The sequence below is a fragment of the Amphiura filiformis genome, chromosome 3 (genome assembly GCF_039555335.1).
Source record: "Amphiura filiformis chromosome 3, Afil_fr2py, whole genome shotgun sequence".
Classification (NCBI taxonomy): Eukaryota; Metazoa; Echinodermata; class Ophiuroidea; order Amphilepidida; family Amphiuridae; genus Amphiura; species Amphiura filiformis.
This window is the reverse complement of record NC_092630.1, coordinates 23,115,371-23,139,607: the sequence shown is the minus strand read 5'-3', so window position 1 is coordinate 23,139,607 and position 24,237 is coordinate 23,115,371. Positions and strand designations below refer to the sequence as shown.

Genomic DNA, 24,237 nt, shown 5'->3' with positions numbered 1-24,237 from the left:
ATTGGTCATAATTATTTTGATGTATGTATTCAAATGTAGAATTCTTTAGCTTTATCAAAAGGACAAAATTTTTCTTTCATATGTTCACATTTTCAAGTAATCAATTTGTGTTTAAGTTAACGGAATACATAATAATATGTTTTGAAGAAAGAATCCTTAGACATGGGTCTCCTGCTTAAAATTTTCCATGCTATGGGTGATAGACATATTACTTAACTATTTTAAAGATCAAATTCCTAGATACAGGCCCTATTTTAGAAAAAATCTTATATATGGGCCCCTATTTTAAATTTCCCATAGAAATGGGTAAGGGTTCGGAAGCTCGAGCCGCACATCCCAGCCAAAAAATAATCCAAGTACCACCCCAGCTTATTTCAATGGAAACAGAGTAGAATTTCACCCTTTCCAGGGTTTATGTTACGGTATACTGTCAAAGTTGGTACCCAAACAGTTTTACTTAAAGGAGGATTTCGTGATCCTAGCATCCTCTTTTATGACATTTTCAGTAGATATCCACGAAAAAAGCTTATTTCCAAAATTTCAGTTGATTCCGATTTTATGCTTATGAAGTTATGCATGATTATGTGTATTACACTGCTCCATAGACAATGTGTTGTAATTTCATTCTGGTGTAACGTAATTCAAATTTGACAATATTTTTTCTAAACGAATTAATCTGCAAAAAATATTTGTTACATAAACATTATGTAGCCAGAGGTATCCAGTGGTGTAAAAATCTCAACTTTTTTTGGGAAAAGTGGGGGGATGATGGAGCTGTGGATCACGAAATGCCCCTTTAAAGCCATATTATGTGATTTTTTTGGCTCAAATTTTAATTTTATTATTCTTTGCCAAATATTATGAAATAATAATATTAATAACAACATTCAGAAGGTTGCCTGTCCTTTAGTCACAGAAATAATGAACTAAAATGAAAGACACCCACTTCCGGTCCCAATACTATCTTGACTATTGCTCTTGTTGTCCAATTAAGTGTAATAAGTTTGGTCATCAAACTGAAAATTGGTTTTAAGAAAAAAAAACACATTCATTTTAAAAGATCGTACATTATGGCTTTTTAAAGTTGCTCCTAAAAGAGCAACTTCTCAATATGGCTTAAAATTCTATGGTATCATCGTTGTGTACTCTGTGACAAAATAGTGATCTTATTATTATGAACCAAAACCCAGTGAAATTAAGATATTTATTTGTATATATTTGCTTGTGAATATGTGATTAATAAAGTGTATTATATCATGTATTATATTGGAGGTATGTTTTGCAAAGTGCAGTTTGTTTTATTTTCTGTGTAAATCACAGCAAGTGACACTGAATGAATAATACGGATTTGAGTTTCTCTCGAAGTCAATTTGTGCGAAATTCCTTCCCACAATGCAATAAGCGCGTTTTGCATAACAATAGATACAGTTCGGAGGTTAATCCGTCTCCTTTGTTATGCAATACGATATTGCATTGTGGGAAGGAATTTCGCACAAATTGACTTCCGTAGAGAAACCCTAAATCCGCTGTATTGCCTAAGCCTTGGATCACCACGATGTGGTCTCGAATTGCACTCTTTCTTCTGGCAACAATGAGACCCCCATCTAAATTACACATTGGGCTATTCCATTTAAAGTCCACCCTACCCCTGTGGAAGATTTACAGAGGGAGTATGAGTTTTGATTAGAATAGACAAATTGGGTAACTTCTGTTTGAAATCCTCGCTCCGGTTGTAGACAATAAGCTACATTGTGCAGCTATCTACTACTGATATGAGGTGTTGATATTGATAAACTACCTCATGTAGCTATCTACTGCTGATATGACGTGTTGATAAACTACATGTACCTTGTGTAGCTATCTACTGCTGATATGAGGTGTTGATAAACTACCTCGTATAGCCATAATACAGGGGGAGTTTCAAAATGATTAACTCTGACCAATTACATTTGAAAAACATACTCCCCCTGTGGAAGATATTTCTAATAGGGGTTAAAGCCTCACCCAGCAGTCATTGGAGACAAACCTGATATTCCGCATAAAAGGCTTCTACAAAGTACTAGCACAGAGATGGACTTTGCAGATGAACATGTATGCTTTAAAGCCTTGAATGAAGTCTCTGGCAATTAACAACATTTTATGCCTTATATGTTAGATAATTATCAAGCACAAATTACATGGTTTTATTCAAAACAAACTCATAAAATGAATATCATGTATTGAGACAACTGTTTTTTTTGTTTTGTTTTTATGGTAACAATGAGTGCTTGATAATAATTTTCCTGACATAATGTTGTGATTGCCGGAGACTTCCTTTAAGGGATCTGGAATGAGCGTTTTGACAGTATTTTTTGTGGGACACGAGAGCACATCAGACATATCGAATTGCATTCTGAATACAAAGAATGTCTTTCACATTTTTGATATATAACAGTCCTCTAAGTAAATTTATCTAATGATATATTCTTAAAGTGTATGTAGCTGGGAGGATTTTTTCCCCAAAAGACCTAATTTTTGTGGTGTTTTGGGAAAAAATTCATATCTTCAATACTGAAAGGTTAAAATTTTCAATTGATCATCGGCTTTTCATCCCACCTACAGTACTGTTAAATATCAAAAATATCAATTTTTAATCATTTGTCATAAAATGTGTATTACATTGCGAATTTTAAAAAAATCCAAAATTATTTGATATCAGAAGGACATTCTTCATATTCAAAATGCAATTCGATATGGCTGATGTGCTCTAATGTCCCACAATAAATACTGTCCAAACGTTCATACCCCTTCCCTTAATATAAGATTTTGGTCAAATTTTAATTTGGTTATTATTTGGCATATCATATACAAAATGGCATAGTTAGTGTATCCAGATCCGGAGGGACTTGCTGTAAAACCTTGCAGGGGTCACTCTTTAATCTCTGCAGGGGGTAACTTGCCATTCTAACTTGCTTTCATCTAACTCGCCCATTTTTAACTTGCCATTTACCTGTCCCCCATAGCCGTGGTAGATAGCTACACGAGGTAGTTTATCAACACCTCATATCAGCAGTAGATAGCTGCACAATGTAGCTTATCAATACCTCGTGTCAACATTCCACAGCTATACGAGGTAGTTTATCAACACCTTATACCAGCAATAGAAAGCTACACAAGGTAGTTTATAAACACCTCATATGAGCAGTAGATAGCTACACAAGGTAGTTTATCAACATTCCATTCAGCAGTAGATAGCTACACGAGGTAGTTTATCAACATTCCATATCAGCAATAGATAGCTACACGTGGTAGTTTATCAACACCTCATATCAGCAGTAGATACCTGCACGAGGTAGTTTATCAACACCTAATATCAGCAGTAGATAGCTACACGAGGTAGTTTATCAACACCTCATATCAGCATTAGATAGCTACACAAGGTAGTTTATCAACACCTCATATCAGCATTAGATAGCTACACGAGGTAGTTTATCAACACCTCATATCAGCATTAGATAACTACACGAGTTAGTTTATCAACACCTTATATCAGCAGTAGATAGCTACATGAGGTAGTTTATTAACACCTCATATTAGCAGTAGATAGCTACACGAGGTACATGTAGTTTATCAACACCTCATATCAGCAGTAGATAGCTACACGAGTTAGTTTATCAACATTCTATATCAGCAGTAGATAGCTGCACGAGGTAGTTTATCAACACCTCATATCAGCATTAGATAGCTACACGAGGTAGTTTTTCAACACCTAATATCAGCAGTAGATAGCTACATGAGGTAGTTTATTAACACCTCATATTAGCAGTAGATAGCTACATGAGGTAGTTTATCAATACCTCATATCAGCAGTAGATAGCTACACAAGGTAGTTTATCATCACCTCATATCAGCAGTAGATAGCTACATGAGGTAGTTGATCAACACCTCATATCAGCAGTAGATAGCTGCACGAGGTAGTTTATCAACACCTCATATCAGCATTAGATAGCTACAAGGTAGTTTATCAACATCCCATATCAGCATTAGATAGCTGCACGAGGTAGTTTATCAATACCTCGTATCAGCATTAGATAGCTACATGAGGTAGTTTATCAACACCTCATATGTGTACATCCATATCAAAACGATGCATGTGTCGGCTGCTACATATGTCTCTTGTTACATTAATAGCTAGGAATAAATACCAGATTCATCTGAAGTGGAGGTCACTTCAAATCATCCCCAAGTAACATGGTTTAGGAATACAGAGAACATTCATTAACCATGTGACTTGGGGATGACTTGAAGTGACCTCCACTGGAGATGAGTCGGATATTTATTCGTAGCTATTAAGTGAAATGAGACACATGTAGCATCATTTTGATATGGATGTACACATATATGTATTAGATAGCTACACAAGGTAGTTTATCAACACCCCGTATCAGCATTAGATAGCTACATGAGATAGTTCATCAATACCTCATATCAGCATTAGATAGCTGCACGAGGTAGTTTATCAACACCCTATATCAGCCTTAGACAGCTACACCAGGTAGTTTATCAACATCCCATATCAGCATTAGATAGCTACACAAGGTAGTTTATCAACACCTCGTATCAGCATTAGATAGCTACATGAGATAGTTCATCAATACCTCATATCAGCATTAGATAGCTACACGAGGTAGTTTATCAACACCTCATAATGCATTAGATAGCTACACAAGGTAGTTTATCAACACCCCATATCAGCATTAGATAGCTACATGAGATAGTTCATCAATACCTCATATCAGCATTAGATAGCTACACGAGGTAGTTTATCAACACCTCATATCAGCATTAGATAGCAACACAAGGTAGTTCATCAACTCCTCATATCAGCATTAAATAGCTACATGAGGTAGTTTATCAACACCTCAACACTGAAATCATCAATCAACAGAAATTACACTTGTTTTTCTTTTCTTTCATTTATTACAAGTTACAGTGCAACCTATCAGTACATGTGTATTTCTTGCTATGAACATACAACATTTGCAGTTTTTTGTTTAATACACAATTTGTTTTTGTTTGATGCCTGCAAGGCAAGCAATAAGTTTGAGCAAACAGAGACCCAACAACAGAAATGGTGATAAGTTTCCAAATTGAAAACGTGAAAAGAGTAGGAGTGTTTCAGCCATGAATATGAATTAATTTATACATGTAGCAGTACGGTAGCACTGGTTCCCAATTTTTGGTAAAATTGCCTATGATTTAATACCCACAATCACATAAGATGTCTTATATATCCAACATATGATATAATAGATATAGTCCATTTGGCTCTCTCGCGACAGTAGCGTTCCGTGTGTGATACATGTGTGAACAAAGGGATCTGCAGCGTGACTGCGCCCTACAGATACACACATCACAAGACCATATGTGACCTGTCCCAGCAAAGCAAGCCATAATGTTGGAAGGAAAATTGGATTTTGAGCTATGGCTGAATGCAGTATTGAACTTCTTTTGTCTTTCTAATTCTAGCATTGTCTGCAACATACAGTAACGATTCGCATAATGGCACACTTGGGCTCCTTTGCCTTGAGGTAAATTTCATGTGCAAATAGAGAGCACTCTCCTCTAAAATCCAAGAATTAAGGTTATGTGTCCTTATTTGCTACTGGGAATTTTACAGGAGGGCACTTTTAGGTTGTGCCTAAAATTCCAATTATGTCAAGGGAGCCCATAGTGCCATTAGGCGAATCTTTGTAGTATTCATATATCTCATCTCAGAAACGCAAAGTTCAATTTCTTCAACAGAGTATTCAGTATACTTGTTGTAATCCGTTTAAGTGACAAGAATGTAATACATGAAAAAAAAAATCAAAATTGAGAATACGCTACAAATAACTCATTTGGCTTGAAATGAATCGCATACTATTTTTGCCACTCTGTAGTCTAAGATGTAGGGAATATCTGTCTTGAAAAAACAAACGGGGTTTGAAGTTGTTGATTTGACAATCCTCCTGTAACATGAGTTCTAATCTCTTTGAAGCATTTTGCCAAATTTAAATGTTTTTGTTTCTGAATATCCTATCACCAGGACAAAAAATATGTGACCACTTGAAAATCTGTAAAAAATATGTGTTGGATTACAGATTTTTCACAGATTTTCCAACAGATCACAGATTTTTGTCTCCTAGACTAGTTTATGGTACTGTATTTCCTTTTTGGCTGGACTGCATGCCATGATATATGTGACCATCCACCACAAAGTGGTAGTAAAGTCGGCTCTGGATCATTTTCAATTTATTGCAGATTTTGAATGAATGCACTTTCAGCTTCAAAATGACACCTCAACCAGCTTCATCGGACATCTGGAAGTGAAGTTGTGGTTCATCAAAGGTCAAATTCCTAATATACTTTACATAGAAATCCATATACTGTTTTTGATTGTATCTCAAAATGGAAAATGCCGACTTTACGACCAGTTTGTGGTGGATGGGCACATATGCTGTATAACATAGGAATACTATACAGAAACACCCTACATCAGCCGTAATATTCAGAAACTTTTCAAGTCTGTATTTTCAATGTAAAAATAATAGCCGACACAAAATACACCAAATTTCCATGTTGCCGTTCCTACACAGTATGAAAGTTCAGTAGAAATCAAATATAAGACAACTGTGCTGTGGATTTGTAATCACTCAAATGTCATTGATAATGGCTTCAATTTCTTCTTTTGTAAACATATGGAACATCTTCTGAGGAGTCACGGTTGCCATCTGAAAATATAAGAGATACAAAAATAAAGTTTGTATATACTTGAAAATATTAGGGTATTTACACCCATTTTGACACTGTGGTTAATCGACTGCTGTGGTACATTAGCAATGTTTGGAAAATTAAGCATTTTGTGGTAAGCCAGAGCTTTTTGGTGTTGGCAAAGGAAAGAAGAAAATGAACAAAGAAATTGCTTGTTATAATCCAAACTATCACTGGATGAGGTACCCGAATGTTTGAAAAATATCAAATTGCACATTTAAATAATAATGTCTGTTTTTTATGTGTGACTTTTTCTTGTGTAAATTAAAATTTTTTTTACCGTACAAGTAACGCTTCTAGTATAATGGAGATAGTGACCATTGACGGTGCTATAACCATATCCATTTACAAAAAATCATCATTTTATTTCTCTAATTTTTGCACACCATGTTGGTAGGGTATTCTGGTATTCAATTATATGGCTCCCTAATCAGTAAATGTCAATAGCTGAAAATTCATACTTTTTGCTATGCAATTAAATTATGTGGTTTGACAACAAATACTTTGCTTGGACTATTTTCTTCATCTTTTTCAAACCTATGCAGCCACTACATGTAATTGTTTATTGTTCCCTTATCAGTGTTCATCCTTGAAAATTAAACAACATATACCTCAAAGGTTTTAACTCGGTATCTTCAAGGAGTGCACCTGTTTCTCAAAAGAAAAAAAAGATGCATTCCTTAAAGATACCGATTACCGAGCGAGTTTCCCAATGAATTCAAGTGTTCTAAGTTGGTGGTCTCCCCAATCACATGATTATACAGCGTCACACCTACAACCTTTGACACCGATGGACTCCTTCTTACCTCTACATTTGTGGAGCTGAGTTTCTCTTCCATAACTTGCTTCAAGATGACTAAGGATTCTTTACACGCTTCTTTTAATGTCATAGACTGAAATAATCAAAATACAGAGCACAAATTTACACCACTACGCACAGAGCTTTAAACAAAATTGTTGAAAACACTTTCCAAATTTATTGTATAGTATACAAGCTACACCCTCCAATGGAGACTCAGATAATGGGGATGGGAAAGTTTCACTGAGCCATATAATGCTTCACATCATGTAGGTATACCAAAATGGCTGATTGCAATTGAGCCAGAGTAGCTTTTAGTAGGGAAAAAGTCATTACAATTCATACAGAGAAAATAAAGTTGCTCACATTTTGCTCCAAATGATATCAAATTATTCAATTTGAATTCTAGTTGTACTTAGCCTACTCAACTTCTTTGTCACCATAAAACTCAATGAAAGATCAATGGAGGGTGATAGAAGAAGTTAAATCCTTCCCAAGCCTTTCGGCCCATTGGGCGGCGCCTATCTCCATTTCATAACCCTAGGCCACATATCTGCAAGCAGAAAAGCTACAGCAGGGAGTTAGTCCACTGGTAGCCATGTGTTTAACTTTCCCTACTCCATTCTTTCAATGCCGAACGCCTGGCAAGAAGGCAGTAGGTACCATTTTTAAAGCCTTTGGTATGGCACGGCCGGGATTCGAACCCGCGACCTCCCGATCGTGAGGCGGACGCTCTAACCACTAGGCCACCACGCCGATAGAAGAAGTAACGAGTGGCAACAAAATTTGTTAGATCAAAATGAGTTTATTTGTTTGTTTTTATGTCGAGCATATCTAGGCATTAACAGCTGAAATCTAGGAGATAACACTGACGATACTTTGGCCAGGCACAAGTGACCTACATGGTGAAGGAGGTCGCCGTAGATATCTGGTCGGGGTATTTTTTACAGGACAGGCAAGTGTTGCCGACAATCGGGCGTGACCCTGATCGGAACCGACTGTAACAAGGTCTTTTATCATGGATCATCTGCCCTGCTATTACCAGATGAACCACAGGGAGAGTAATTTGACTAATATTTTGCTCCAGTCGAGGCAAGAGCTGTTGAGCAGAGTCAATGGAAAATAACAATAGGGTGGAATCACTGAATATCACTCTAGTCTGTTGAACATTTTACTTGGGAGTTTGGGAGTTGCTACTCTTGGTAGAAGATAAGTTTTTTAGATACCTTGTGATAACTTTCTTGAAGTTGTGACTGTGCACCTTCTGACCCTGATCCGATTGCTTTGGCCTCGTACTGGATGAAAGTACCGGATGGATCCATGTGGAATCTGTGTAAATAGATATTCAATCACAATACTTAGTAATTTAAACTATTGTACGTATGACATTTCCTCTGATCAATACTTTAATTAAAGGCATTAAAAGTGACAACCAAAACACCATAAAATTCAGATTTTTTTTTCATTTTTGGAACATTAAATGGATTAAAAGTGAAAACCAAAACACCATAAAGTTCAGATTTCTTTTCATTTTTAGAACAAGTATACCGTATATTTGCTACTGAGGCAAAGAAATAGCAAATGTGAAAATCACTGGATAAAGAAAAAAATCTGGCTTTCTTATTGGGCAAGTGAGGCTGTTGCATGGTACAGTACAGACAGACATACACTCTAGTTTTGAAAAAACCTGGTGTGCTGCAAACTGCACACCTCAATAGGCCGAGGTGTGCTTTTCCCCTATTAACAGCATCATACCCATAAACATAAAGCATGCATTTAGCATTTTGTTTAAAGTTTGTATTTTATTTGAAGTGCTCACGCAATAATGCTGTCAATACCAGTGGCGTAGTGACTGTGGGGGGGGGGGGGCATGTGCCATAAGGGTGTGCCGAATTGACCAATTCAGCATCAATTCTGCGCCCCACCTAGCAATGAAAGTCAAAATTTTCTGGCGCTTCACACAAATTTCAGCACAATATCATTTGAAAGATCAATTTAAGACCAATATTTGACTTGCAGGGTTCATAGTGTCAAGACCACAGTGAAATCAATGACTTTTAATGACTTTCAAATACACTTTTCAATGACTTTTTATTAAATCTCATACCTCGGATGTGTTGAACAGTATTGTTTGTACATCTTAATATAAGTACCAGTTATGTTTGTACCTCTTAATATAAGTACCAGTTAGTTTTAAATATACATTGATACTACAGCCTGCAGGTTCAGCTGCTGAATTCGGAAGGGTTACTCAACTAATCTACTGTTCTAATTTATCTAACGGGAAAGTATAAAGTAATACATAATAATCACACACCTGAAACCCCAAAAGTGAAACCCCAAAAGTGGAACACATATTGCGCGGGAGCACTTGTGCGACCGAGCATATAACAGCGGGGTTCAGGGGCAAAGCCCCGTGGGGGTCGAGTGGATGAAGCCCCCCGAAGCCAGAGGGTTTTTACACCATTTTTGACCTGTTTTAGACTTTTTTGAAAAAATGCTTCCTTCATCCTAAAAAAGGGGTTTTAAAATTTCAGTTTCCTATACTATTGTACATGAGAGAGATTCTTCAAAGTTTTTTTTGCCTGTATAACATGGCCTACATGACAGAAATTGATATATATAATGCGCAATATAAAAACGATGATTCATTAAATTTTTGCTCCCACCCCCTCCCTCAGGTATGTGGGAGGGGGCCCACATGGGGAGGGGGTACTAATGTGTATTTCAAAGCTCCTGGCTTGTTTTACACTTTTAATAAAAAGTGCTTCCTTCTTCCAGAAAACATGCTTTAAAGTTTTCAGTTTCCTATACTTTTGTACATGAGAGACATTCTTCAAAGTTTTTTTTTTTTTAATAACATGGCCTACATGACTGAAATTGATATATATAATGCGCAATATAACAACAATGATTCATCAAATTTTGACCCCCCCCCCCACACACACACCTTCGGGTATGTGGGAGGGGCCCACATGGGGGGTACTAATGTGCATGAAGAATACATTGTATGATAAAAGTAATTTGTAAAATTCAGTATGTTAAACATACAGAGTGATGTCACTACAAATTGGGACTAAAATAGTAGGCCTATCCCAAGGGAAATACATACACACACTTACCCACCCCCACCCAACCTCCCCACCCCCACCCCAAGTCCACCCCGACTGACGGCCACACAAAGCCAAAGGATACAGCTAAAAGGTTCATATCAAACCTTTGACCCAAGTTTGCTTCAATTTAATTTAGACTTAAACATGACTTGATATTAGAGTAGTCATAGGCCTACACGACATCAGTCCAGCATCATCTCAAACGTCATCGTTCATTAATACACATTACATACTTCTTACTAAGGTAATATTCATTGAGGAAAAAGAGATGAGTTTTTGAACGCAAAACCTAATAACATGCAGGTCCGATAATCGACCAAAATGCATCAATTTTGGGAGTCTTTTGGGCATGAAAAGGTGACCACATGCATGTTAAATGAGTACCATTATCTAGCCTAGTCATCCAGTCAGGGTTCTAAGGAATTTTCATTTTAAAATTGGAAATATATGTGTCCAGAAAGAATCATCATTAATATTTCTTTTTTCTCGAGCGGAACGTTCCGCTTTTTACCGACTTTGAGGTTTAAAAAGTGTAACAGTTCCGCCAAAAGCGGAACGGTTGGCAGGTATGTAATCATAAATTAAATAAAATAATTATTAAAATACATCGTATTTTTATTTTTTCCTTCATACAAATATATTTCAAAGACTTTTAATGACTTTTTTAACTTTTCTACAAAATTTAATGACTTTTAATGACTTTAATGACCTTGCTTCAAATTCACTGACTTTTAAGGAATTTAATGACCGCTACGAACCCTGACTTGGATGAACATGGAGAATTTGCATTCTGCTACAATATGTATTTGTGTATCACTCATGGAAAGTGAAGAAGTATTACACTGTTTGTCACAAATAACATGCCAAACATGAATTGTGAATCAAATATAAAGCAGAGACAAACACAAGTTACTTACAACTGTGGTCCATTTTCATCAATTCCTGCAAATAGCAATGCTACACCAAATGGCCGACTCTGTAAATGCACAAGCACAATAAGTGTCATGTTCACAATATTTCATTTACACCATATATACAAAAAGTACAACAGGAGTGCCAATTTACATTTAGACAGCTATTAGTATAAAACACCTGTTATACAGGCCTGGATATTTGTGGAAATCAGGAAGCTCCTTCCAGGGAAATTTAGGCATTTGGTCGGGAAATTTCCTTTTCCCAACTAGAGATACTTAACAGTGGTAAATGATACTATATCTCAGTAAAGCTTGGGAAACTTCCCTTTCCCAACTAGAGATACTTAACAGTGGTAAATGATACTATATCTCAGTAAAGCTTGGGAAACTTCCCTTTCCCAACTAGAGATACTTAACAGTGGTAAATGATACTATATCTCAGTAAAGCTTGGGAAACTTCCTTTCCCAACTTTAGTCTGTATACATCTACCTCGAGTCACCGGCACTAGCTTTGAAGTTCAGTGTGTTCTGCGTTAGCTTAGCGTTACTTGGTGCATGTACATACTTTTACGTGCACGATCAACATGCCGCATATGTACACGCAAGAAACCACGCTAAGCCAACGCAGCACACGCTGAACTTCAAAGCTAGTGCCGGTGACTCGAGGTAGATATACAGACTATAGTAGAGATGCTTAACAACAATGGTAAATGTTACTAATCTAGTAAAGCTTTTTAATGTAAATTTTTTTCTATTGAAAAGTTACATACCATTGCTCCTGCCCCTGCATCATCATCACCAAACTGCAAAGCTAGGTTAGAGACAGCTTGTGTGACACTTTCCACTGACATCTTTTCATTGTATGTAAACCAGTGACTCTGTTATAGTAAAACAAGCAATACAAGTTAGGAATTCTGAATAATACTGTATTTTCTGTATTTTGCTTATTTTGTTTTAATACTCCAAACACCTCTACAAAAGTAGCCAACAACATCATTCAAAAAATGAATTCACAAAAAGGCCCTGATTCACAAACTTGTAACATGACAATGATGGGTCAAAGAATTGATCCTTGAGGAACACCACCTACCTGTACTTAGCCCTATCAATCATCGTCCTGGAATCAGCAATGAGTCCACTCATTGCGCACAAAGGCACTAACACATACAACTTGCAACCTGACAATGATGGGTCCAAGAATTGATCCTTGAGGAACACCACCTACCTGTGCTTAGCCCTATCAATCATAGTCCTGGAATCAGCAATGAGTTTACTCATTGCGCACAAAGGCACTAACACATACAACTTGCAACCTGACAATGATGGGTCCAAGAATTGATCCTTGAGGAACACCACCTACCTGTGCTTCAACTCTGGCCCTGTCAATCATTGTCCTGGAGTCTGCAATGAGTCCACTCATTGCGCAGCCTATATGACTATCAATCTCGACAATTTTCTCGATACTGGATACCTCCATTAGCGGTGACGTTACTCTCTTCTCAACAGCCAGGACGACACCTTCTGAGGTAAGAATACCAATGGCTGTAGATCCAAGCTGTAGTATTGGTGTAAAGAATATGTTTCGATAAATATGGACTAAAAATTAATGTTTAAGGTACACATTCTGATTATCTGCCCTCATCAGAATGAAACGTGCGTATTACATCACTTGAATCTTCATTCTTGACTTTTTGCAAATATTTGGAAAAATTATGGTGCTTGCAGGAAGACGACACAAACAATTCAGTAATCAGTACTCAGCAAATGAATAAATGTTTTGCATAAAACTTTTTTAAGTTCGATAGAAAGGCATAAAGATTTGCTTAAAAAATATCACGACAAGATCAAAATTCAACCACACTGGTGCTAGCAGTGTGAGCCAATATCCAGTGTCTGAAATAAGGAAAAAATGGAGGTTGTCCTGAGGACAACCTAAGTAAAGATTCTGCTTGTCCTCAAAAATTTTCAGTTGACCTGAAAATTTGCCATTCTGATCTTGTGAATCTCAATCACTGGCAACGGTAAATTAAAAATTCAGATATGAACATGCTCAAGAAGTGGACATCAGTGGTCACATGATCTCACATCATGATCAACATGATCTCAATTTATGTCCAGTTTTCATTTTTTTTTACTAATCAGGATTTTGGAGGTAAAATATCTGGTTGTCCATCGGTTGTCCCCACTGATTTGTGGACAAGTTAATATGAGGATAAGTCAAGTGCTTATTTCGAACACTGTCAATATCTTTAAACTTTTTTTTTTAAATTCATTCATTGTCTAGTTGCACCATTTTACTCTAGCAAAATCCATTTGTACTTTTGTAAGTGCTATAAAATCACCAGGCCTACATGTTGGCATATTATTGCATTTGGGGTCTGACAGCTTGTTCAGTTAAATTAGTACAATCTTGAAATTTAAAAACAAAACAAAAAAACAATTCTTACCTTGATAGCTTCAATGGCATATTCTACTTGAAACAGACGTCCTTCTGGTGAAAAGGTGTTCACACCTCTGTGGTCAAAAGGAAGATGGTATCAAATAATTATCAAATGGTATCAAATAATAGGTATCTTTCAGTCTGCTGCAGTTGTTTGTTGCCTAATGATTACACCATTGACCAACTTCACAGAAATTATTCAAGTGTATTATTTTTAGAATTCAGCATATGTCAGTCAGGCATTAATTTTGTCTGTCCCAAGAGCCAACTGCCCATCAAGGCATTAGCCAGAGGGGTGTCCAGGTGTCATTTGGACACCCTGTTTTCAATTTGGACACCCTAAAATTCTGATTTTTATAATGGAGTGAATAGGAAGTGGACACCATGATTTTGTAAAATAAGGTATTTTTGACCATTTTGGACACCGTAATGCCTTGCTGCCCATCCAAAATGACAGGTGGACCAGTGGCTAGCTAAAACACTGGCTATATTCAGTTTCCTCTTGCAATCTTTCCTCATCGTGTTTGTATGTTCAGTCCAAGGGTGAAAATAAGTGGGAGATGTGGCTATTTTCAATGAACCAGGGGCTAAATGGCCCCCTAGCCCCTACTTATTTCCCAGCCTACATGTGAACTCACCTGTCATATTCAGATCTTGTTTGAAACATGATGTTGAGCTTTTACCGGTATCTGGAGGAAAATCAATGAGAAAATCAAAGTCAAGCGTTAAATTTCACTTTTAATGTGCGAAATTAAAGTGTAGCATGCATGATCATAGATCATGATTGATCACGAAATCTATCCACTATGACACAATAAACGCCAATTTTCAAACACATTTTTTTTTCCAAAGTCTTTGTGATGTTTAATGTTTCCAAAATTTATGTTGATGATGTGTGATATCTAGCCCTAGAACTCTGGCTATAGTATCCGTTTTTACTTCTACTAGGGCCACATCAGCACTTATATTGAAAAAATTGTTGAGCATGCTTGAACGATCCAGTACAAAAGTTGAAAGCATTTCAATGCTTGATCGAACCAATTGATACAAATGTATGTCAGGTAGCTAATAAAACACACACACAATCGTTGGTCATTTTTAAAGATGCATTTATACTCAATCACTTTTGTTTTAAAACACTCGCTCCGTGTGGAGATACACTGTAAGTTTGCTCATTTTTAAGAAATTATCTATGCCAACATGTCATGGCCAATGTGTCATTTGAGCAACTTTTGCGGGCACTACAGAAAATACAGCCATCGTGATCGGCATTGTTTACTTCCGAATTTCCATGACAAATCAATTACTTATAAATTTTATGTTGTGTTTAATCATGTTTATGATGACGTGGTCAGACCAGGCTGTGCTGTCATGGCTGTGGTGTCATGCTTTGCTCGAGAAACACTAGCAACGAATTTGCGTAAGAGAATAATATTCAATGCTCGAACAAGTCATGCCTTGGGCCCTAGTCCTGCCAGCAAGACTTCAGTCTTTATCATAATGACATCTACGGACCTGATCTAGGTATGACGAGTTACAGTTACTGGAACTAGCCTTTTTTTTTGGCCCTTGCTTGACCCCATGTTGACCGATTCTCAAGCGTTTTGAGATAGCTCCAAGCTTATCCTCATATCCATTGTCGGTTTTAATATCAGTGGCCTGGATTGGGGATAGACTAAATTAGCCTAGGCTTTACGATCAAGATCATGATGATGATGCATACTGTTGAATTCGGAAGCATTAACAATGCAAGTCACGGTGTGGTTCAAAATTCGGCAGCCAAAAAAAAAAAAAAAAGGAGGGGTAAATAGAAAAATACGACATCTCAAAAGATAGAGAATTTCATCAGCTTTAAAATGAACCCAAACACATTATTCTGTCGGTCGGACATCCGGGCTATCTCTAGTCTCGGGCCCAAACTGCATGTGGCTCACGGTTTGTTGTGAACAACAGAAACCGGCTGTGAAGGAGGCTACATAGCGATGTTGCTGGAGTGACATTCAATTTCGGAAAAACGACATTTCGACCATGGAATTTAATTTTAAGTTTGTCAGTATATAAATGGTAAATCAAGTAAGTTTCTTTCACTCTGAAGAGAAACGGTTGTTTGATTCCACTGACTATTTGCGATCGATATTTACATTACACCAATGACAGAAATCATCAACAAAATCGAATCGGGGACTTGTTTTCACTCGAACATCATCAACCGGAAGTGACGTGACACGGACCGACAGAATAGTTTACTTAAAGAAAAAAATATCATCTGTCATCGCTAGATCTAGGACTAGGGGACCGTTCATTATTTCTACCGGAGGGGGGGGCGGGAGCAGACAGAAAGTCACTGCCGAAAACTATATGACCCCCCTTCTCCGATAATAAAAACCATATGACCCCCCCCTCCGAGCTACATGAAAATCATATGACCCCCCCCCCCACCAAAATGGAAATTGCTGTGGAGGAGTGGGGGTCTTTGTAATTTTGGTTACAGGGATGTGCCATCACATCAGACCTTTGTAGTTTGTAGCAGTGATGTCAGTGTGCATTTCATTAGGCAAGTTAGCTAGTGGACGCTTAAAGCGCTGACGTATGCACACACGCAATGACGCGCAATAGATGCGCGCATGGATCACATCACTGCCACATATCAGACTGAAAAATTATGCCTTTACTGTTTTTGCCACCCAGCTATCAGTATACCAATTTTTCACAAAATGCACCAAAATTTACCCTAATTGCAGTAATTTGGCACTTTTCTCCAAATATTGGTCTTTACGTAATAGCCACCCATCAATATACCAAAATCGCTGAAAAGGACCCCAAAATCGTGGCACATCCTCAAATACCTTCAACCAGGTAGAACCCCACTGGATATTTTAAAATGTTTTTTTTGTTTTTAATATTATTTATTTCACATGCATGTACACAGTTTTTGGTTCAAACTGCCACCCTAGTGCTCCAGCTAGTACATGTATGTACTTCAATACCACAGGTCCCTGAACAAACCACAGTGATATTATCCATAAGACTGATTAAAGTTACTGTTTTTTTGCACCAAGAATAATCTTTCAAGTGGCAGGTTTGGAAACTTGGGGTCAAAATTATTATAATTCATTAGTTTTATGTAATTAGGCTAAAATGGCTGTAAAATGAATTGTCTCGAGACAGCAGGAAAGCACAACAACGCAAAGAATAGACTCCGCATTGCCCCCACGATCATGAGGACCATTTAATACACATAAGCTTATTTATAATAATTTCACAATCTCATAGAAATTAAGACTATATTGAGATAATAACAGATTTCATATCAATTAAACAAATTATATACATTGAGATGATTAATTGCAGCAAGCATTTGGAATTATTTATCATCTTCATATAAATCAATAAATACACAAATTATTGGAAAATGTGTACAAGCCAACCATACAGGCTGGACAAACAAAAGTTGACTTCTGAATCACATTTAACCAAATTTCATCTTAAGCAAATCTTAAGCATATCTTAAACAGATACATCTTTGGATCAAACAGAGGATTGGATTGGAAAACAGCATTTGTAACCGCAATTAAATAATTAGAAATCTCCAAAAGAATAAACAATGCCAACACTAGCAAACGAACATTTTGTATTCAGCAAGATACGGCATCAATGCTTAAACCATTTACTGATATATAATCCACTGGTATTGACAACCAAGTAAATAAAGATACTCCAAATAAGCAACAAAGCATTTATAACCCTGGTATAAAAACGCAGCAGAAAGGGAGGAAAGCATGAAGGCAACTAATAGCCCACTATAAAACGCAGTAGAAAGTGGAGACAATCTACTGACGAGATTCTTCAGGTTTCAAGAAACTCCGTAACACATTCAAACACCATAAAACGCAGTAGAAAGTGGAGACAATCTACCGACGAGATTCTTCAGGTTTCAAGAAACTCCGTAACACATTCAAACACCATAAAACGCAGTAGAAAGTGGAGACAAGCTACGGACGAGATTCTTCAGGTTTTGAAGAAAATCCTTAACACATCCAGGCACCATTAAACGCAGTAGAAAGTGGAGACAATCTACTGACGAGATTCTTCAGGTTTCGAAGAAACTCCGTAACACATTCAAACACCATAAAACGCAGTAGAAAGTGGAGACAATCTACAGACGAGATTCTTCAGGTTTTGAAGAAAATCCTTAACACATCCAAGCACCATAAAACGCAGTAGAAAGTGGAGACAATCTACCGACGAGATTCTTCAGGTTTTGAAGAAACTCCATAACACATTCAAACACCATAAAGCGCAGTAGAAAGTCGAGACAATCTACCGACCAGATTCTACTACTTTAGAAGATAAGCCGTAACACATTCAAACACCATAAAACGCAGTAGAAAGTGGAGACAATCTACAGACGAGATTCTTCAGGTTTTGAAGAAACTCCATACAATGCATTCATTCCCCTTCTATAAAACGCAGTAGAAAGTGGAGACAATCTACTAATGATATTCTTCAAGATTTCAAGAAATTCCATACAAAGCCTCTATTTTTAAGCATAAAGCAGCATATTTGGACATACCATTTTATTGGAGTATCTTTAACCATATTTAGTTACTGAATCACCCTTCCAGCTTTTGGGAGGGTGGGTGGGATTTTTGGTCCATCAAGATCGAAGGAACAATTGCAAGTGCATCACGAGTAGAACTATGGACATAACAAAGGAATTAAAAAATAAGACGGGAGACCTGAATGGCTGCACACCACTAAAGTGACAGCTGACTGGACAGAGAAACTGAGCTTGTTGCTATAACAACATAACAACAACCCCTAAATTAAAACTGACTTGACCAGGAGACCAAAACACTTTAAGTGTACTTGAGAATGCTCAAGTGGGAATAAGAGGATAAGCCTCTACACCTAGATGCACATGACAGCCTAATGTCCCCTGCTGCTGAGACAATCTAGTTTTTAAAAGATTTGCAACTTTAAAAAACGGAATTTATTTTGTTTTTTAATTTAAATCATTGACTTCAAAATTTCTTTTGTAAAGAGGTTGTAATTTAATTCAATCATACAGAATATAAAAAATCAAACAAGTTTAATTTCTTCATTTATCAAACCATCTTAAATTGTAAATATGCATCAACTTCTCATACATGTTGATACTGGGTGCAGTACATACCCCCTTTGGTGTAAAATGAATGAGTTGCAAAATCTTCTTCATCAGTATATTAAAAGGAATAAAAAGTAGTTTGTGACATCTTTTTTTTACCATACATAAATCAGTGATGTATCGATCGGATCGGACTCAAGTCCACTTTTTGCTGGACTCGGACACAAACAGACTCGGTTCGGCTCACTTGGACACAGAAGGTCCAATTAGATCCATGTGAAATGATTATCTAAAAATGTCAAAATAGATCTCAAATTTGATTCCAAATTTGTTGTCATATTAAATATCCTACATATCCACCAAATTATTTTTCTGTCACTTCCCAGAATCGTTACTGTTATCGTTAATGAAATAATTGGATAATTATACATATTTTAATAAATATTTTGACTGTATAAAAATATCTAAAATTTCTTTCATGGAACTTTCTAATTCATTAAACTCTTGAAAGAGAGAAAACATGCACACAGACATGTACACCCCATCCATACATAGGGCTAGGGTGTCTGTGGTTTGTATGTGTTCACTACTCACTGGCTGGCTGCCACTGCACATTTGTCCAGAACATTTGTCCATCACACAACCATAATATAATTTCTGAAAGGGTGAATTTCTATTAGTATTATTATTATGACGACGATGATGATGATGATGATGATGATGATGATGATGATGATGATGATGATGATGATGATGATGATGATGATGATGATGTTATTTTTCTATAATGTATTTGAATACATTGCCCAAGTTTACTGTCATGGTGGTTTGGGGCGAGTCTTTGTAGTGTATGGAAATGACACCTGTGTGGGTGGGGGTGGGGTTTGATAGTGGATGTGTATTGGGGGAGCAGTTTGGGGTGGTGTAGTTGTCTCTTTTCATTGTAAAAGAACAAAGAAGAGTTTGACCACAGCATTACTGTGCAGCAGCTTATTATTCTTACAGTGTACATGTATATTTATGAAATATGGTTCAAAATTCTCTTATTTCAGCAAATTTGTATTGTACATAAATTTGTATTGGCAAATTAGAAGCAATATCTAGAATTTTTCTCCATTTTATGGAATGTTTTACCCAATGACCCATTTTTTCAAAATGTTATAATAAATTACTTAGTTTTGGTACAAATTTATGTCAATTCACACCGTGGCAGGTGAAAAACAAGTCACAGATTTCTCCGAGGCCAGACTTAAGTCCGGACTAGGACCAAAGTGTCGGCCGACACGCAAAGTGCAAATCTAATGGTCAGGGGTCCAGGGGCAATGTTCCAGATGGGGGTCCAGGGGGCGAAGCCCCCGGAAGCTCCAGGATTTTTGATGTGCAAAACCATCTGACCCCCCCTTTCAATAACTAAAAAACCATCTGACCCCCCCCTTTTGCCTGACAAAACCATCTGACCCCCATGTATTCTCCCGGCCCCCCCTCCGGTAGAAATAATGAACGGTCCCTCTAAGGTATGACGAGTTACAGTTACTGGAACTAGCCTTTTTTTGGCCCTTGCTTGACCCCATGTTGACCGATTCTCAAGCGTTTTGAGATAGCTCCAAGCTTATCCTCATATCCATTGTCGGTTTTAATATCAGTGGCCTGGATTGTGGACAGACTAAATTAGCCTAGGCTTTACGATCAAGATCATGATCATGATGCATACTGTTGAATTCGGAAGCATTAACAATGCAAGTCACGGTGTGGTTCAAAATTCGGCAGCCACACTTCAAAATAAGATGCCAAAAATTGTCTACATTTCTACGATCTGCGGGAATGTAACCCTTCCAAAAGGTATGCACATCAATAATTCTACATATTACTTTTCACAATACCTGTTAACTTATCAAAAGAAGCGTGAAATAGCACTCTACTCTTTCACTTTTCAGACACTTGTTTTTCCCTTCGACACGACGATGTAAAGCAGTACTTATACACAAAGGTTATTTTTCACATTATGAATATTAATTAGTTGACGTCAGGTTTGTACTTGTCGCTGGAATTGGCTTCTCTGAATTGACTATTCAGTGATCCCGGCATCGAAAGTGTAAATTGAATATAAAAATGTGTATAAAATTGCCTACTCCCACTAAAAATGAAGGAAAAGTAATTAAAATTGTCATTAGGTATTTTTGAATTGAAAAGTTTGGCAAAAAAACAAGACCAGCGAAATCACATGATTTTAAAAAAAATGAATCACTGACTTTAGGCCATATAAAATTAATATTTTGGTTCTCGTCCAGAGGATTTTCATGAATTGATGAGGGAGGGAGGTTTTTTTTTTTTTTTTCAATGTAAAATCAGCATTGTCAGTAGTTTTCGGTCTTTTCCAACAGTGCTCGAGGAAACGATGAGGCACTTTTTTTTTTTTTTTTTAGATTCTGAGGGATAAACCCACCTTTAGTACTTCAAAAAGACTTGGAAGTGATCCTTGTTCTCTAATAAACTTATTTATATTTATTTATAATTCATAAATCATTCCAAAGTCTAAAATAATTTAAAAATCTAAAAAAAAAAAAAAAAAAAATCTGACAAATCCCAGAAATTGAGGAGGGAGGGACGAGAACCAAAACATTAATTTTATACGGCCTTAAATCAACTTTTCCACATTTTACCATTTTTGATCAATGCATAAAGTGTATTTCTTTCTTAAAAGGGCATTTCGTGATCCACAGCCTCATCCCCCACCCACTTTTCTTTTACAAAAGTTGAGATTTTTATACCACTGGAAACCTCTCGGGCTACATAAATGTTTACATAATAGCAAAAAAATTTTCGCGAATATCTACTGAAAAATGTCACAAAAAGAGGATAATAGGATCACGAAATCCTCCTTTAAATAGACTGTATTACTTTATTCCTAATGCTTCTATACGACTTTTGTGTACAATTAAAATACCACTATGTTGTCCGTTTGATCTATTGGTAATTCATCTTCAGGTGCAGATTTCACCATTTTTTTTCTTTGAATTTTTTGTAAATACCTGATAGGACTTCTGACTTTATCACATAGCAGTTCTTGGAATAAAAAAAAATCGATTGTTAAAGGGGCATTTCGTGATCCACAGCCTCATCCCCCCACTTTTCTCAAAAAGAGTTCAGATTTTTATATCACTGGAAACCTCTGGCTACATAATGTTTATGTACAAAATATTTCTTGCAGATTAATTCGTTTAGCAAAGATATCGTGAAATTTGAATTTCGTTCTGGTGCACCAGAACGAAATTACAACGCATTGTCTATGGAGCAGTGTATAATACACATAGGCCTAATCATGCATAACTCGCGAACGCAAAATCGGAAGCAACTGAAATTTTGGGAATAGGTTTTTTTCGTGGATATCTAATGAAAAATGACATAAATAGAGGATGCTAGGATCACGAAATACTCCTTTAATAAAACAAACCCATTTTTTTCCTTCAAATTTTAAATTAAAAAAATCAGCAACCCTGGTATTGACAAAAGTTGAAGTCCCATTCAAATACAGATAATCCTGGATAATTTCGCTACTCTCCTAAGCAGAGAAATTTAAATTACAGATTCATGTAAATGTCTTAGGCCTGTACGGCTTTCGGCTTAACCCCGGGGTTATAACTTGACAGCATTCCTATTAATTTTTTGATTCAAATTCTGCGCAGATAGCTAAAGGCAACACGTAAAGCAACACGTAAAAAAACAAAAACTAAAAACACCCTTGATGTAAACAAAATAACATAAATACAACAAAACAAAACAGACCAAAGCAAAACAAAAACAAAGAAAAACTAAAAACTGAACAAATAAAAATGAATACAATTAAATTTGGTAAAATAAGATAAAACGAAAAGAAACGAAGCGAAAATGACAGAAAAGAAAAGAAAAGAAAAGAAAAGAAAAGAAAAGAAAAGAAAAGAAAAGAAAAGAAAAGAAAAGAAAAGAAAAGAAAAGAAAAGAAAAGAAAAGAAAAGAAAAGAAAAGAAAGAATGAAAGAAAGAGAAAAGATTTTTTATAAATAATTTGAATCAATTTTATAATTTATATAAACCGAATTAGCCATAGGCCTAATATCAAACATCTCTATTTAAGTAGAGAAATCAGCAACTAGTATTTTAATGGAGCTTTTCAATACTAGGACCTATACTGCTTTCCTCATTTTTGATCAAATTGATTTTTTTTTCATCCTTCAATTTTAAAGGCCTATTCAGTGATTATTGTTTATTCCGAAAATTGTAAAAATCATAAAATTCAGTTCTTTGCATCTTTGTTAATCTGCTATGACATTTGACTTGACTTAATGGCTCGGTCTTTCATCTTTGCACATGGCAGTATTTTTATGAGCTTTTTATGGGACCTGAGAGCACATCAGACACCCCAAATTCTCTGCTATCAAATAATTCAGTTATTTTGAAAATCAACGTTTCATATGATTCCCAGATAAATACACTTTATAAAGTCATTAGATGTGTATGTGATATGTGTGTCTGCATGATGTGCTCTCAGGTCCCAGAAAAATACTGTGCAACTGGGTGATCGAGCCCTTTTAAGGTGGGACTACACCCGCTGATAAATTTTGTGACTAATTTTACATTTTTCTAAAAAAATAACTACACATGTAACAAAAGTTATGTATATTATAATGGCAAGGAATCCAATTACTTCACTGAAATTTCAGTGATTCAAGACAAGTGGCTCATTATAATATGTTTATATTGAAATGGGGGTAGCCTACATTCTAGCGGTACCTCTTAATCATAAACAAAAGTGTATAGTAATTGGATTCCTTGCCCATGTATAATATACATAACTTTTGTTACCAGTGTGTTATTATTTTTTGAGAAATATGCAAAAATAGTCACAAATTTATCAAGGGGTGTAGTATTGACTGAATTTAAGAGAATTTACTTAGCTATACATGCATTTGAATGGGGCTTTGTCAATGTTATTGTTATCTTCATTTTACCTTTGCTTTGAATGGGACTTAATCAATGTTGTTACTTTCTTCGTGTTTTTGCCATTTTTTTTTTAATTTCAAAAATACAATGATAATT

General features: G+C 36.3%; 1 protein-coding gene and 1 non-coding gene across 2 annotated transcripts; both read right to left on the bottom strand.

The window, feature by feature from the left end:
- Positions 1 to 4,935: 4,935 nt before the first annotated feature.
- On the bottom strand, positions 4,936 to 21,162 carry LOC140148238 (proteasome subunit alpha type-5-like). Its single transcript, XM_072170109.1, has 9 exons — positions 21,046 to 21,162; positions 14,697 to 14,747; positions 14,066 to 14,132; positions 12,979 to 13,173; positions 12,389 to 12,496; positions 11,622 to 11,680; positions 8,818 to 8,920; positions 7,599 to 7,685; positions 4,936 to 6,752 (listed from the first exon to the last, which is right to left on the bottom strand). Exons 2-9 carry the CDS (start codon positions 14,723 to 14,725, stop codon positions 6,675 to 6,677), a joined length of 726 nt encoding a protein of 241 aa, XP_072026210.1. The 5' UTR covers positions 14,726 to 14,747; positions 21,046 to 21,162; the 3' UTR covers positions 4,936 to 6,674.
- On the bottom strand, positions 8,275 to 8,347 carry Trnav-cac (transfer RNA valine (anticodon CAC)). Its single transcript has one exon. It is a non-coding gene; the product is annotated as a tRNA-Val (tRNA).
- Positions 21,163 to 24,237: the final 3,075 nt, after the last annotated feature.

Excerpts from the sequence above, each read along its gene's own strand:
- LOC140148238 (XM_072170109.1), bottom strand. The coding sequence starts at position 14,725 with ATGTTTCAAACAAGATCTGAATATGACAG. Across the intron at positions 11,681-12,388 it reads ATGCAGGGGCAGGAGCAATG|AGTCGGCCATTTGGTGTAGC; the intron begins GTATGTAACTTT and ends GTGCATTTACAG. Across the intron at positions 8,921-11,621 it reads GATGAAAATGGACCACAGTT|ATTCCACATGGATCCATCCG; the intron begins GTAAGTAACTTG and ends CTATTTACACAG.